This window comes from Lucilia cuprina, chromosome 6, assembly GCF_022045245.1.
Source record: "Lucilia cuprina isolate Lc7/37 chromosome 6, ASM2204524v1, whole genome shotgun sequence".
Classification (NCBI taxonomy): Eukaryota; Metazoa; Arthropoda; class Insecta; order Diptera; family Calliphoridae; genus Lucilia; species Lucilia cuprina.
Window position 1 is genome coordinate 62,843,945 of NC_060954.1, and position 13,237 is coordinate 62,857,181.

At 31.3% G+C, this 13,237-nt stretch overlaps 2 protein-coding genes across 17 annotated transcripts in view; both read right to left on the reverse strand.

Moving 5' to 3' along the window:
- LOC111675923 (serine/threonine-protein kinase N) overlaps positions 1-13,237 on the reverse strand; it is a 36,270-nt gene that overhangs the window by 5,015 nt on the left and 18,018 nt on the right. For 7 of the 11 annotated variants that reach the window (XM_046953665.1, XM_046953660.1, XM_046953663.1 and 4 more), the window contains 3 exons: positions 12,368-12,906; positions 2,741-4,036; positions 867-1,625 (listed from right to left, as the gene is read on the reverse strand). In XM_046953665.1, coding sequence (XP_046809621.1) covers positions 867-1,625; positions 2,741-4,036; positions 12,368-12,906 — 2,594 coding nt within the window. The remainder of the gene's footprint in view (positions 1-866; positions 1,626-2,740; positions 4,037-12,367; positions 12,907-13,237) is intronic. The other 4 variants (XM_023436800.2, XM_023436801.2, XM_046953662.1 and 1 more) reach the window with 3 other exon arrangements.
- On the reverse strand, positions 4,061-9,321 carry LOC111675925. 6 transcript variants are annotated; one of them, XM_046953672.1, is made up of 5 exons: positions 9,028-9,321; positions 7,362-7,932; positions 6,948-7,289; positions 6,293-6,523; positions 4,061-6,234 (listed from the first exon to the last, which is right to left on the reverse strand). In XM_046953672.1, exons 2-5 carry the CDS (start codon positions 7,719-7,721, stop codon positions 4,576-4,578), a joined length of 2,592 nt encoding a protein of 863 aa, XP_046809628.1. In that variant the 5' UTR covers positions 7,722-7,932; positions 9,028-9,321; the 3' UTR covers positions 4,061-4,575. The 6 variants fall into 6 exon arrangements, with proteins under 6 accessions (XP_046809628.1, XP_046809625.1, XP_046809623.1 ...); XM_046953669.1 differs by having other exon boundaries at positions 7,362-8,108; XM_046953667.1 differs by having other exon boundaries at positions 7,362-8,141.

Sequence of the window (13,237 nt, forward strand, 5' to 3'; positions counted from 1 at the left end):
TCCTTTCAATGGGTTCTATATTATTCTTCATATATAACACAAAAGTTTTTTAAGCTTTGCAAAGTAATAACTAAGCATCTTTAACCTTTGACTTTAGATGCAAGATACGCATCTAATTAAAACATTGTATGTATTATTTAAATTATAGATTAGTTGAATTTCTTTTTATTAGAATTTCAGTTAGTGAATGTTTTATATTTCGTTAAATTGTTAGACACAACATTTGTGTTATGAAAAATATAAACAACATGTAAAAACACAAACAATAACACATAAAAAAACAAAAGAAACAAAATCAGACGGTGAAAATTGTGAATTATTGAACATTTAACAGCCTACACTTTAACAAAAAAATCATTGATGAAAGCTTTAACGAACACAATAAACATTTAATATAATCTATGTAGTTTGCAGTAGTTATGGCATTACATTAAAGGATCCAAATTCTCACCTATTTTTTTTTGATATTTTTTAATTATTTTATAAAGAAATTTCTAATTAATGAAACTTTTATATATAAATATGATAATATAAAATCTGGTAAGCTGATATTTAAGATGGGAACATAAAACGCTTTATTGGTGCCATAAAATTAAGGGCAATTCTAAAAGCTATAAGCTATAATTTGTTATTTACAAATTATATATTTATTAGTAATTTTAAAAACAAAATAACCAAAACTAAAATGCATTAAATTAAAACTTATATAAATATTATGCAAAATATTATTAAATGTAGAGTTGGTTTTTATCTACAGATTTTGTTAAACTTAAACACTTATTGCCAAAATGTTCATTTATTTTGCATAATATTTTTCTAAGTTCGCATTAATAAAAATAACCAAAAACAAAATAATAACTTCGAACCTCTACTTGGAAACCGTCGCCAACGCCTATACTATATTGATGAGAAATGGTGTTGTCTTCATCTTCCGGATATTCAACAATGGGAGCTGGGGAAGGGGGCATTTCAATTATGGGACTACTCATGTCATGACTTTGATCGCCACCCATTAACACAACTGGTGGCATTGCTAGCACAGGCCGATGATAGTAATCATTCAAGACATATGGATTGGCTGCTGTGACGGCAGGTGACGACTGTTGCTGCTGCGTCTGTGTTTGGGACTGTTGGATATTTATATTTAAGTGAGGTTTGTTTTGAGATGTACTTCTCATTACAAAATGACAATTACTATCGTTACTACGTTCGTTGTTGCTGTTTATATTATTATTATTATTGTTAGCAATATTTGTTATTTGATTTGTTTGATTAGCAACAGTTGGGGAAAATGATGCAGTTGATGGTGATGCTGGACTTTCTGGAACTTGGGGAATAAATGATTCTGATGCTGCGACTGATGGCGATGACTGATGATATGTGAACAAGGGCAACTGAGGCTGATTCGGAAGGACATTCTGATATTGTACAACTTGATGTTTAGTTGAGGCAATATAGGTTTGTGGCAACAATTGTTGCGGAGGCTTTTGAGTTGTCTGTAAAGAATGTGTTTGTTGCGACTGCTGTTGTTGTGGCAGCTGTTGGCGTTCTTGGGGACGCTGTAAAGTATTAGGTTGCGAATCCAATTGATTTAAAAAGTCAAACTCACTCAAGACACTTTGTAACTGTTGTTGTGTCGACAATTGTAAACGGACAAAAATTTTCAAATTGTATATATTGTAGGAAGGTAAATAATATAAAGAATCAAGAAGGAAGAAAATAATAAAACAAGCAAAACATTGTACAAAATACGCAAAATAAAATAAAACGGCAACAACAATAGGTACATATGAATGTAAGCAAATATTAAGCTAAAACATATGTATGTATATTTATGCAGTATGAATGTATATAGAAAAGGAAACAGAATGCTATAAAATATCTAAGTACATATGTACATATATATATCCATAATCTTTATATACCTACTTGGGGAAAATATTAACATTTTTGAGTTCAATTAATTGTAATTTTATTTAAATTAACGTTACTTAAGACCATTAGTTATGACAACACCGAACATTTTTACACTATACCAAATGATAAACAATATGTTCTGTACATTTAATAGCTCTCTAATTGCCGGGTCCAACTTGTTAATGACACATATATGGGTGGTAAACCTAATTCTACTATTATGCTCCATCATGTCTTTAATGTCTTTAAAAAATTTTCGAATATTTATTTAAATCTTTCTAGATTTTGATTATAAGCTATATTTCATTTCAATTAATATAAGAAAAACAAACAGTTTTAAAATTTTTACAAGACATAAGGAACTTTATTTTAAAACTAATTATACTACATTAGAAATAATAAACTTTATGAATTCATTGCTATGTGACTGTCTAGTAATTTATACCAAATGTTTCTCTTCTATTTCTATATTTGTTTAATTGGCAAAAAATACAGGTTCAAATTAAAATCATCAATTGTAAATTCTTCTACACTTTTAAGTCGTTTTTATTAAATAAAATTTCAAAATATTCAATAATACAACCCAGCTAAAATTTAATTAACTTCATATGAATGTATGTTGTGTGGACATTTAATCGAGCTACTACTACTATGATAATAATGATATACATATTGTAGTATGTAAATAGATATGTACATGATATTTTTTAATTGCAGTCAAATGTATAGAGAATAGGGAATGTTAGAAGCACATGCGTTTTTATACTCTTATTTTAATGTTGGGAAATATTAAAAATATTAAAATTAAATTGCAAAAACATACCTCTTGATCCAATTTAGGTGGCAACGATGTTGGTATTTGTGGCGGTAGTACATCGGTTGGTGTATTCTGCTTCGAGCCACTTGTTGGTGGTTTTGGTATTGGATTGGGTTGTGAATTTTTGCCCACTATATTCAAATGTAGATTATTGTTGGCAGCAACGGTATTTTGTGGTTTTTGAGGTTGCTGGGGCGAGGTATTTTCTGGTGGTAAGGCAGCAATACCTTGCATTGACAATGGACGTTTGCCACTGAGACCAGAAACTGCAGGGTCAGGTATTTCTCCAGGCGTCTCAACATGTTCAATAATTGGCTCTTCCGGTTCGCAGTGCATATTTTGAGCTAAAACTCCTGGAGAATATGGTTCTGGTTCTTGGTTTATAGTGCCAGAAGAAGGTGTACGCGATATGGGCGATTCGCTGGATTCCCTTGCTGGATTGGAAATCTTTCCTCCAGCTAGATTGGAAGTGGATGGAGCATTTCTTTTGAGCAAACGGCCCCACGTTGCAACATTTATGTTCATTTGCTTGGCACGTGGAATATTTTTAACCTGCTGCTTGTTAAATATCATGCGTTGACGTTGCAACTTGGGTTTTTGTGAAATCATTGGATTCAAGAACTTTATCTCAGCAAACAGCAGACCTTGCGGCTCCAATTGCAGAGCCATGCCATGTCGAACATCATCAATAAACTCCTCCAAACGTAAGAATTTTACGGCACACAAAGAACGCCAATCACGCCAGTATACGCCGATTTCGAGTTCACGGGAGCGATCTAGATCAATAGAGAATCTTTGATCCCATGCTTGTTGCGAACATGGTTTCCAAGAAGTTTGAGCCACTGTCATATTGTCTAATTTTATAACGGCCATAATTTCTGACGATGTTTCATCTTTGACCGAATAGCTTTTGGAACTGCTACGCGATGTAACACCCTTGACAAAACTTCGCAAATCTCCAGGACTAGAATTGTTGTCTTTATCACGACGAGATCTACCCGGGACATCTTCCAAAAGGCCCTGGCAGCCCATTAAACGTACTTCTAGCTTGCCAGTAACACTGGCACATCGACCTAGAGTAGATACCTGCTGGTATGGTTTACCGCCTAATAAACCACCATGAAACGGTTGCAGGGAAGTGTAATTGAATGGTACGGGGGAGGAGGCTTGTTGGACCGACTGCAATTCGCACTTCAATTGTTGAGCAGCTGTAGAATCTGCCGGTAGTTCTAGACGTCGCAAATCCAAAGAATGGCGCAATAAGTCCAACTTTCGAGATGATTCCGATAAACGGACATGTGCCTTTGATATTTTTAATGAAAATGTTAGAATATAATGTGAACTTTAAAACTACTCTTGGTTTCTTTTACAAATTACTTAAATCTTTCCATTATTATTTCATTAATATATAGAAATACATACATACATACTTACGTAAATGTATATTTCAAACTAGACACTAAATTAAATTAATATTTCCTAATAGTACATAAAATATTAATATTATCTAGGTTATTTAGGTACTTTATTTGCGAGATGACGAAGTAAGACTTTAATTTTTGTATATTTTTTGAACGGTATCGAAAATTACTTAAATGTTTGTGCTAAACTTTTAACACCAAAATTTATAAACAGTTAAAACTTTTTTAATTTCATTTAAAATATATTTATTTCCGTTAGTATAATTTAAAAAAAATCTTAATCTAATGTAATTATTGTTAGGGTTAGGACACATAATTGAAATGCTAAATGCACAAGAAAATTCTAATAATTTTTTAAGTAGTATCTATCAGATTGGCAGTATGTATTTATTTTATTACTTATTACGAGTAGGCGAAGCATTATGTAGCTCTTTTTAAAACCGGCATTTCACCTAAAGAAAAAACTCGTCCACGTATTTGGAAACGTTCTGCTAACCATCTTTGGCAGCTTTCACAAGAACAATTCGGATTTTTTGTAGGACCAACGTGGTGACCTGGTTTACGTGCAGCTACAACTTTTCCAAACATCTTAGCCTTGTCAAGGTATTCCGAGGAATATCCCAGAGGTGGTGGCTGTGTGGATGCCTCACTGATAGCGGGACTGGGCCGATTATACATATCAAAACGTCTAGCTGGTGTAGGTGTCGTTATGGGAAAGGTAATGGCACTAGTAGTACTAGGTGGCGCTTCACTACCACTGCGTTGGAAATTTATATTGTAGGGAGGAGGAGTTTGATGAGGTAGAGGTGGTTGTGGAGACGTTTGCCTACTTAAGACAGTAGGTGTTAATACTGGTGTACCCGAAGCCGATAAGTTGTCTCGTGTTTCGCTTTTCCAGCGTTGTAAACCAGCACCATAATTTGGATAGAGTAATGTTGATTCCTTATTCTGTAGTTCAGGAATAGATTGTTGCTGTTGGGACAACATATCTACGTTAAAAGTTTGCGGTTGTTCCAAATGCGGACCAAAAAATTGTAAAAATCCAGGTTTATTTCTCGGAAAATGCGAGGTCTGCTGAAATTTATAATTTGATACATTAACGGGTGACGACCTATTGAATGTTTCATTTGAGTACGATGAGTTTTGGTCCGTTTCAGATACGATTTCCATTTGAGTTGGCAAAGTATCTTGCTGATTAACTACTAAAGGACATGGAGATTTTCTTTGGAAAGTTGTAACCTCAGAAATGCTTTGTAAATGACTACCTCCAGGTTGGTGTACCTTGGATTCGTCTTCATTTGAGTGACTGCGAGACCATAGGCGTTCCATTTGTCGTATTCTTAAACGATCCAAAGCATTTTCGTATTCAAAACTATCAGATTTTGCTAAAGAATATGAAAGATCTTCTAGTTCATCAGTTTCTTTACACGAAGTTTCAGTGACATCTTGACCCGCTAATATACTTGATATGCTACTACAAGTGTTGTCACGAACAGTTGACCTTGATGAATTTGGATAGCCTAAACTTAAGGTATCATCTGAAGATTGCCGTAGATATTTTTGTCGAAGATTCTGAAGCTTTACTGCTCTCTGATCGCCAACATGTTTGCGAAACAATAACTGTTTTGATTCATGGATTTCTTCAGCAGTGCTGGACTTCGTTATAGCATGACCTATATTTATATTCTGAGAGCTATCAGATTTTTGCTTAGGTAGCTTCGTGGCATTGTTGTCCGCTAATCGACGGGGCAGAGAATTTCCCGTTATTCTTTGATGTCTTAAGCGCATTTGTTCATTATCCAGAACAGTTTGAAATGTTGAATTTGATTCTTGATCAAGCCTTTTATCGTCTTCAGAATCCGAACTAGATTCCGCATCGGCTTGATCGTCGTCTTCGGACCCAGTACAATATACATCGATATGAACTGTACGTGGTTTCTTTTGGGTATCCGAATGGCTGGGCTTTTCTGGAAAACAATTTTCATTAATTTTATTTTCCGCATCGCCTCCCATCAACGAAGAAACACGAGGTAACGAAGACGACTTGGAAGTTTGAGTCGGTGAAGGTATATAGGAAGGCTAAGTAAAAAAATAAATCAATTGAAGTTACCTACTAAAGAATTACTATTATTTTTACCATATGAGAGTGTTCCTCACTGATACGGCCTCTAAATCCGGGTTGCTGTAGCAAATCATCCACTGTAGCTCTTCTATAATCATATGATCTTCGTGAATCTCGTCGCTCCAATGGACTTCGCTTGCGTTCATGTTGAACAAAATATTTCATTTCAGTGTCACTCGTTTGACAAACCGCATCGCGTAAATTTAATTGTTTAGCTCTTTCTGAATACGAAGCCTGGTCGAAAAACTGTGTTTAAAAGCAATATAATGTTGTTACGATACGTTTTAGTGAAACCGTATGTAAATTTCTTTAATCAAAATACCAAACTACATGAAACCAGTTATTTTAAAGCGTTAGATTGCAAATAAATATTTTTTAAATGTATAGGAAATTAGAACAGATTAAACGAGTTTGGTAAATAATTCAAAACTATTGCCCAAAATGTCAAATCTAGTGGGGTATTTATTTTTTTTCAATATCAAATAAGTGATTTCAGTGGTTTGTCAAGAATTTTCCTTCCATTATTTGCGTACAATGAAATTAGTTTAAAAATGTTTAATATTTGTAATGCTTAAATTTTAGTAGAATTCGTAATAGAATAGAAATTATTTGAATTCATTCTTGAATTAATTTCATTGTACGAAATCCTTTTATTTTACATAAAATCTACCTTTTCGGGTTGCACAGTGTAACTAGCTGTGGTGTTGAACACAAATGGCTTCATATCCATTTCAGTATTTTCAACAGACATATTATCAATTGTTTGCATGTCAGTGGGAGATAAGAAATCCGCCACAGCAGTAACTATAATGTTACACGTGCTGCGGCATCTGGTGCCGTAAAAGTTTGTTAATGAATCTTTAACTTCAGTGGTCAACGAGTCATTTTGAGGTTTATTTGAAGTGTTCGAACCACTAAATGCAGAATCTCCTCCACCAACATCACCGCAAGTCATTGATGATGTTGTGGAACGAAAGCTCTCTCCTTTCTGAAGTTCTGATGAATTGGTTTTCTAAAAAAATGCACGTTAAAAAACAAATAAAAGTAAAAGACTAACAGTTATGCATATATGCTGTAATATCACCTTCACAGGATCTTGAGAACGAGCTGAAGATCTAGAAGAAGTTCTTTTAAATAAATCCGATGTTTTGTCGTCTTCATATTGTGTGCCGCCTGCCGTTGTATTATCATCAATTTTATTCCATTTATAAAACACTCGTACAGGATTGACTGTGTCATTTGTACTAAATTCCTTCTTAACTGTTTCCCCAGCTCTGGCAAATTTCAACTGAGCACTAACTGTCCATTCTGCCGTTAATTCGTGCGGCATAGGTGGTCTTTGCGTTGAATGATTTTGTCGAAAATCTTGCGAACTTATACAACCTGCCCCCGCCTCTGATCCTTTATCATCAGTGGCTGGCGGTGGCTGTTCACGATTGCTCATTTTAAATTGTATATAATTTGTTTAAAATATCATGTTTTTTGCATAACTATTTGTTATCTTTTTGTTTCATTTGGTACTTTTTTTTCCTAAAGATCTGTTTATATTTATTTTATTTTGGGAACACTTCTTCTTCCCACACAAGCAACACTTGGTATTTATTCACCTTTATGGTTTATCTTGGGCACTCAAGATTCAAAATGTTTCATTATGTCTTTTTGAAGATGAAAAAAAAAGTAATAAAAAACACAAAACTAGGGCGTATTTTAAACATACTATAAGTGTATGGAGGTATGTAGTTATAGCAGTGGTGACCAGCAGGTTTTCCAATTAATTGTTCATTGCAGGTATGAGTCTATTTTTAAAATTTATTTCTTCATGTACATTTCACTTAATTAACAATAAAACGATTCATCTCGTACACTTTCAGATTTATTCATTATTTAAAAAGAACTTTTAATATTATTTTTGAAATATATTTTTTTATTTGGTATTTTTGTTATGGGGGGTTTTAAAACATTAGCTACCGTTTTTAAGCAGTTAAATGAAACGGTTACATTAATTCAGTTCAGGTACATATGTTATCGTATATTATATTTCAGTTATTTTAAATCTAATTGATTTAAAGTTAGATAGTAATAAAAATCTTTATAAGAATTTGATTGAGAACATAATTATTAAGGATTTTATCTATTTTAGATTTTCTTTAAAATTTTATTTATGCAAAATTATTAAATAAACAAAAATTATACTTAAACTTAAATGAAAAAGAAAAATATCACATCAAATAAAAGTTAAGTTAAGAAGCTTTTGCACAATCACAATCACTTGTGCCAGAATACATACATACATATTCATATGTATGTATGTATGTATGTATGTATTTACGTTGATGTTAAGAGAAAAATAAATGAAATTAAAAGTGAAAATTTATAATATTAGAACAAGAAATTATAATAGAAATATAAATGTATGTCGTAGCAAATAAAAATTAATATTTTCACATGACCTACTATACATTTTGTATGTATGTACATACATATATACATATGTATAATACATGTGTATGTCAGTCAGTTTGTATGTATATAATAATTTCGAAAATTGAATTCATGCGTCCGCTCATACGCAAACATCTTAAAAATAATATTAAAAGCTTTTTTTTGGGACAATACGAATAATTTTATTTAATTTTAGTTTTCTATATTTTGTAAAATTCACATTTTTTCTTCATATTTGGAATGTAATTTCCTTTATTAATTATCATGTATTATTATTATGCAATAGTTTTGTTTTTATATTTCATTACGATTTATATTTAAAACACTTTTTTGTATATTCAATTTTATTTTTTATTAAAAACATATGTTTTTGTACGGTTACTACTGATCATTTTGAAAGCTTATTTGGAAAAGAAATTCACAAAAAGAAAAGTTTAGTAAAAAAAATATTGAAAATGTTTCGAACAACACCACGTCTCGCGTGCAACTGATTTGAATGTGACTGTAGAATTTGTTGTGGAAACAAGTGTTGAATTTTCTTTTGCTCCTAAAATAATGTATACATATAGAAACGTACAACATACATACATACATATATGTACATGCGAATGTGTACATATATATTTTTGGTTTTGATATTTTGAAATCAGTGTATAAATGCCGGAAAATGTTTCACTCTTAACCGAAACACAGGAAATTTAATTTGTTGCTAAATCGAAATCATTAACCCTAAAAAATAGACTTTGCAACTCTCCATACAAATCTTGCAATTAAAACAAAAGTTAAAAACTTAGTTTGTTATCTTAAGTACTTTAATAACTATCGTTATCCTTTAGTATTTATTATTGCAAAATTTATGAAAATCACAGTTTCATTTTGCAAAGTTAAACTTAAATTTAAAAAAATTAAAAAAAGTTTATGTCTAAACCCCACTATATACATAAAACTTCACCCACTATTCGAAAAGCTCACTCAAAATCAACATAGTTGTTTTTAAATTATTACAAATTTGAAAAAAAATATCTTTATCAAACGTAGATGTAACTAAAAATGAGGATTGCTTTAGTTCTGCTTTTTTCAAATTCGTCGATTTTGCAATAGTCAAAGATTTGGGTTAATTGTGCCGGAATTGTATATAAATAGCAAATAGTGTGAAAAATATGACGTAGAAATCATGACAACGTCAATACATAGTTTTCATATTTGATGTTGTCAATAATACTCTCTTTAGAAATAATCAAGAAAAACTTTACACATAAATATGTATATATTTTTACCGAAACGATACGAAATTTATTTTTATTTACGACATCGTTTGTGACAGATATGTTTATTAGGGAGGGATATAAGCAAATTTTTGGCATAATACCACACTGTTGTTGTGCTATATTTTGAGATATAGAGCAGTGTTTTCTAAAACGAAAAACAATTTTAAAAGTTATACTACTAACTTTTTGTGTGTTTGTTTTGTTTTTACATCCAACTGATTCGGTACGCTTGACATTTCTTTCACCTAGGTCATTACAGTAGGAACTAAACATATGTTAATAATTTTTATCAAAAACGTCTAAACATAATAATTTAATAGTGTTATTACACCAGGAATGGAAAGTTCTGTACATTATTTAAGTTTAAAACTTTTTATAAGTAATAAACATAGTAGACCATAGTCTAGTTTATAGACTAGTCTATAATCTAGTCTATAAACTAGTCTAGTTTGAAGTCTATTCTATAGTCTAGTCTCTAGTAGTGTATATAGTCTAGTCAATAGTCTAGTCTATGGTCTAGTCTATATCCTAGGCTATAATTTAGTCTATAGTCTTGCGTATAGCCTAGTGTACAGTCTAGTCTATATATTATACATCCTGCGAGAAAAATACAAACATAAATACGAGAGTGTGCATCCAGTATTAAGTACAACGAAACATACATATCCCAGCAAATTTTGTATTGGTGCAAAGCGTACTCATTCTTTCCTAAATTCATATTTTTCCACAGTAAAAAAAATGTCTTCAAAATTTTAAAAATAAATTCAGATTGTTATCTTATTATTTTACATATTAATTAATATTATTTTAAAATATACATACTAAACAAATAGTTTGAACCAATGAAACATCGTTTTCGAATCATCGAATTTGCATTGGTCCGATTATTCGAAATTCTCACATGTACACATGATCTCCAATGACATGCTAATGTTAAAATCATGCACCTAAATCAAACCATTTCGTCATCATTGCACCTCTGATTAAATTATGACTTTGTCATGTAACTTTTTGCTGGGATGTTTTAAATTTGTCTCTTGCCTTCTCAAAATATTTTTTTAGATGTTGAGAAAAGTGAAAATTTAAATTATTATTACAGACTGCGTAATTGTTCTTTCAAAATAATTAAACAAAATAGCCCATACAAACGTATGTTAATAGATGATAAAAATTGCTTAGTCATATCATCATTTTTGGAAAAACAACCCAGCAAAAAAACGTTTATGTTGTTGAAAAGGAAGAAATATTTTCAGTATATTCGTTTTAAATATATGCCAAAATTCTAATAAATTTAACGTAATTGAAGACATGATTAGTTATAAGTACTCATTTTAATGACGAACCCATGCTCGCCAATGACACGCTAATAATGCATGATTCACATAAATATAAACCAGTTCATTATCAGTTGAACCCATGCATTTAATAATTTTTTTGCACGTCTTTGACAATATCTATGTAACTATAAAATCAAATATATATAGGTATCTAGTAAAAAGAAATTTGGCATATAGTTTGCCCCTATGTAAGAGAGTAAAAAGAAAATTAAAGCCTCACCCCCAAACCGAATATTTTTCATACAAAGTCTAAAAATCCTCCAATCGACCTATTCCTTTATATAGAAAATTGAAGCCCCAAACAATAAATTAATCCAAGGTACTATTTGATCACCATCAATTTAATTAAATATTACCTCAAACGACGTAAGTACCCAAGAAATGCAAACAACGCATAACTCGGAAACAGTTATACCGGGTAATATACTCAATTTGCGCGAATTATATCGACAGCGTATTGTTTTTCAACGATAATTTTGTAAACAAAAATCATGGTTTTGGCACCATCTTAAACTTAGTCCAAATACTAAACACATGCGATTTTTGTCAAAGTTTACAAAGTCCATTTTGAACATATCGGCTGACTTCCAAAATATACTAATACAAAGTTTAAACACAACTTTAAATCTTATATACATGTAAAGTTTCAAAACAGTGAAACGATGCATTGTTTATTTTGACGTTTTAAAATCTAAAAGATGCAAAGTTTTGTTATGACTTTGTTATATAAGTCAGCTGTTTGTGTAGTTTTAGCAAATAATTTCGCTGCGTTATTATTTAGAAAGATATGTGATAATGGATTGCTTAAACTGTTAAAGCTGTGATATACGATTGTCAGATCTTACAAATATATAATAGATACATAATAGATTTCCTTGATCATTTTCATAAAAGCCACAGCTTATTATTTAAACACTATTTTAAATTAAAATTTCCTAAAATGTATTTAAAATTAATAAATAAAATGTGAAAGATTTATAATTCATTATTAAGTAACCAAGAGTAGATACGTTTAAAAAATGTTAAAAATAACTTTCACTTACCTCTTGTAACGCCTTCTTATCTGGTACTTTTCTATTTTGCAATATACGTATTACATTTTTAGCTCCATCAACAACAGCTGCCTCGATACGTAAACGATGTCTCAGTTCTTCGATACGCTCTTCAAGTGATATTTCTAAACGTTGCGGAGATACACAACCAGCAACTGAACCATTTTCATTTGCGTTAGCTGTGATTTGTTGTGATAATTTTTGGGCATGCTCTTTATTTTGTTTCACCTTTAATATACGCAAACGTAAGAATTCAATTTTGGCTTTTGAATCCGTTAGCATTTGTTGAGCTTCTGCTAATAGTTTTTTATCTCTGCCGTAGTGTCCACTCTGAAGGGATTGTATCATATTTTCAGCCCCATTTTTCACTTTCATTTCAATGTTTAGTTGTTTTTCCAATGATATGAGAAGTTTATCATTGGCGCTGAGTTGTTCATGACCGCTGGAAATAAGACCGCCAACACTACCATCATTTGTAAATTGGGAACTGCCGCTTAATCTGACATTATTTGAACTTGGCGAGAGAATATCTGATAATAAAAGAAACACACAACCGAAAAACAGTTTTAGATAAAGGTGTCAAGTAATCAATTAATCTACTTTTTTATTTTATACATTGCATAAAAAACCGAAAATATTATTATTAGTGGAGTTCAGTGTATAGTTTTTTTGATGCGTTATTGTGTTTGTAATTCCTACATTAAAACAGCTGACAATTGTAAACAACAAAATAAATGAAACTAAAACAAAAGAGACAAAAAATATTCCATATAAATTAAAAGGAGAAAATCTAAACCAGAAATGGTGGACATGTGGAATATGCATTATCTTGGAGGAAGTAAAGAAGTACGTTTTTTAAAG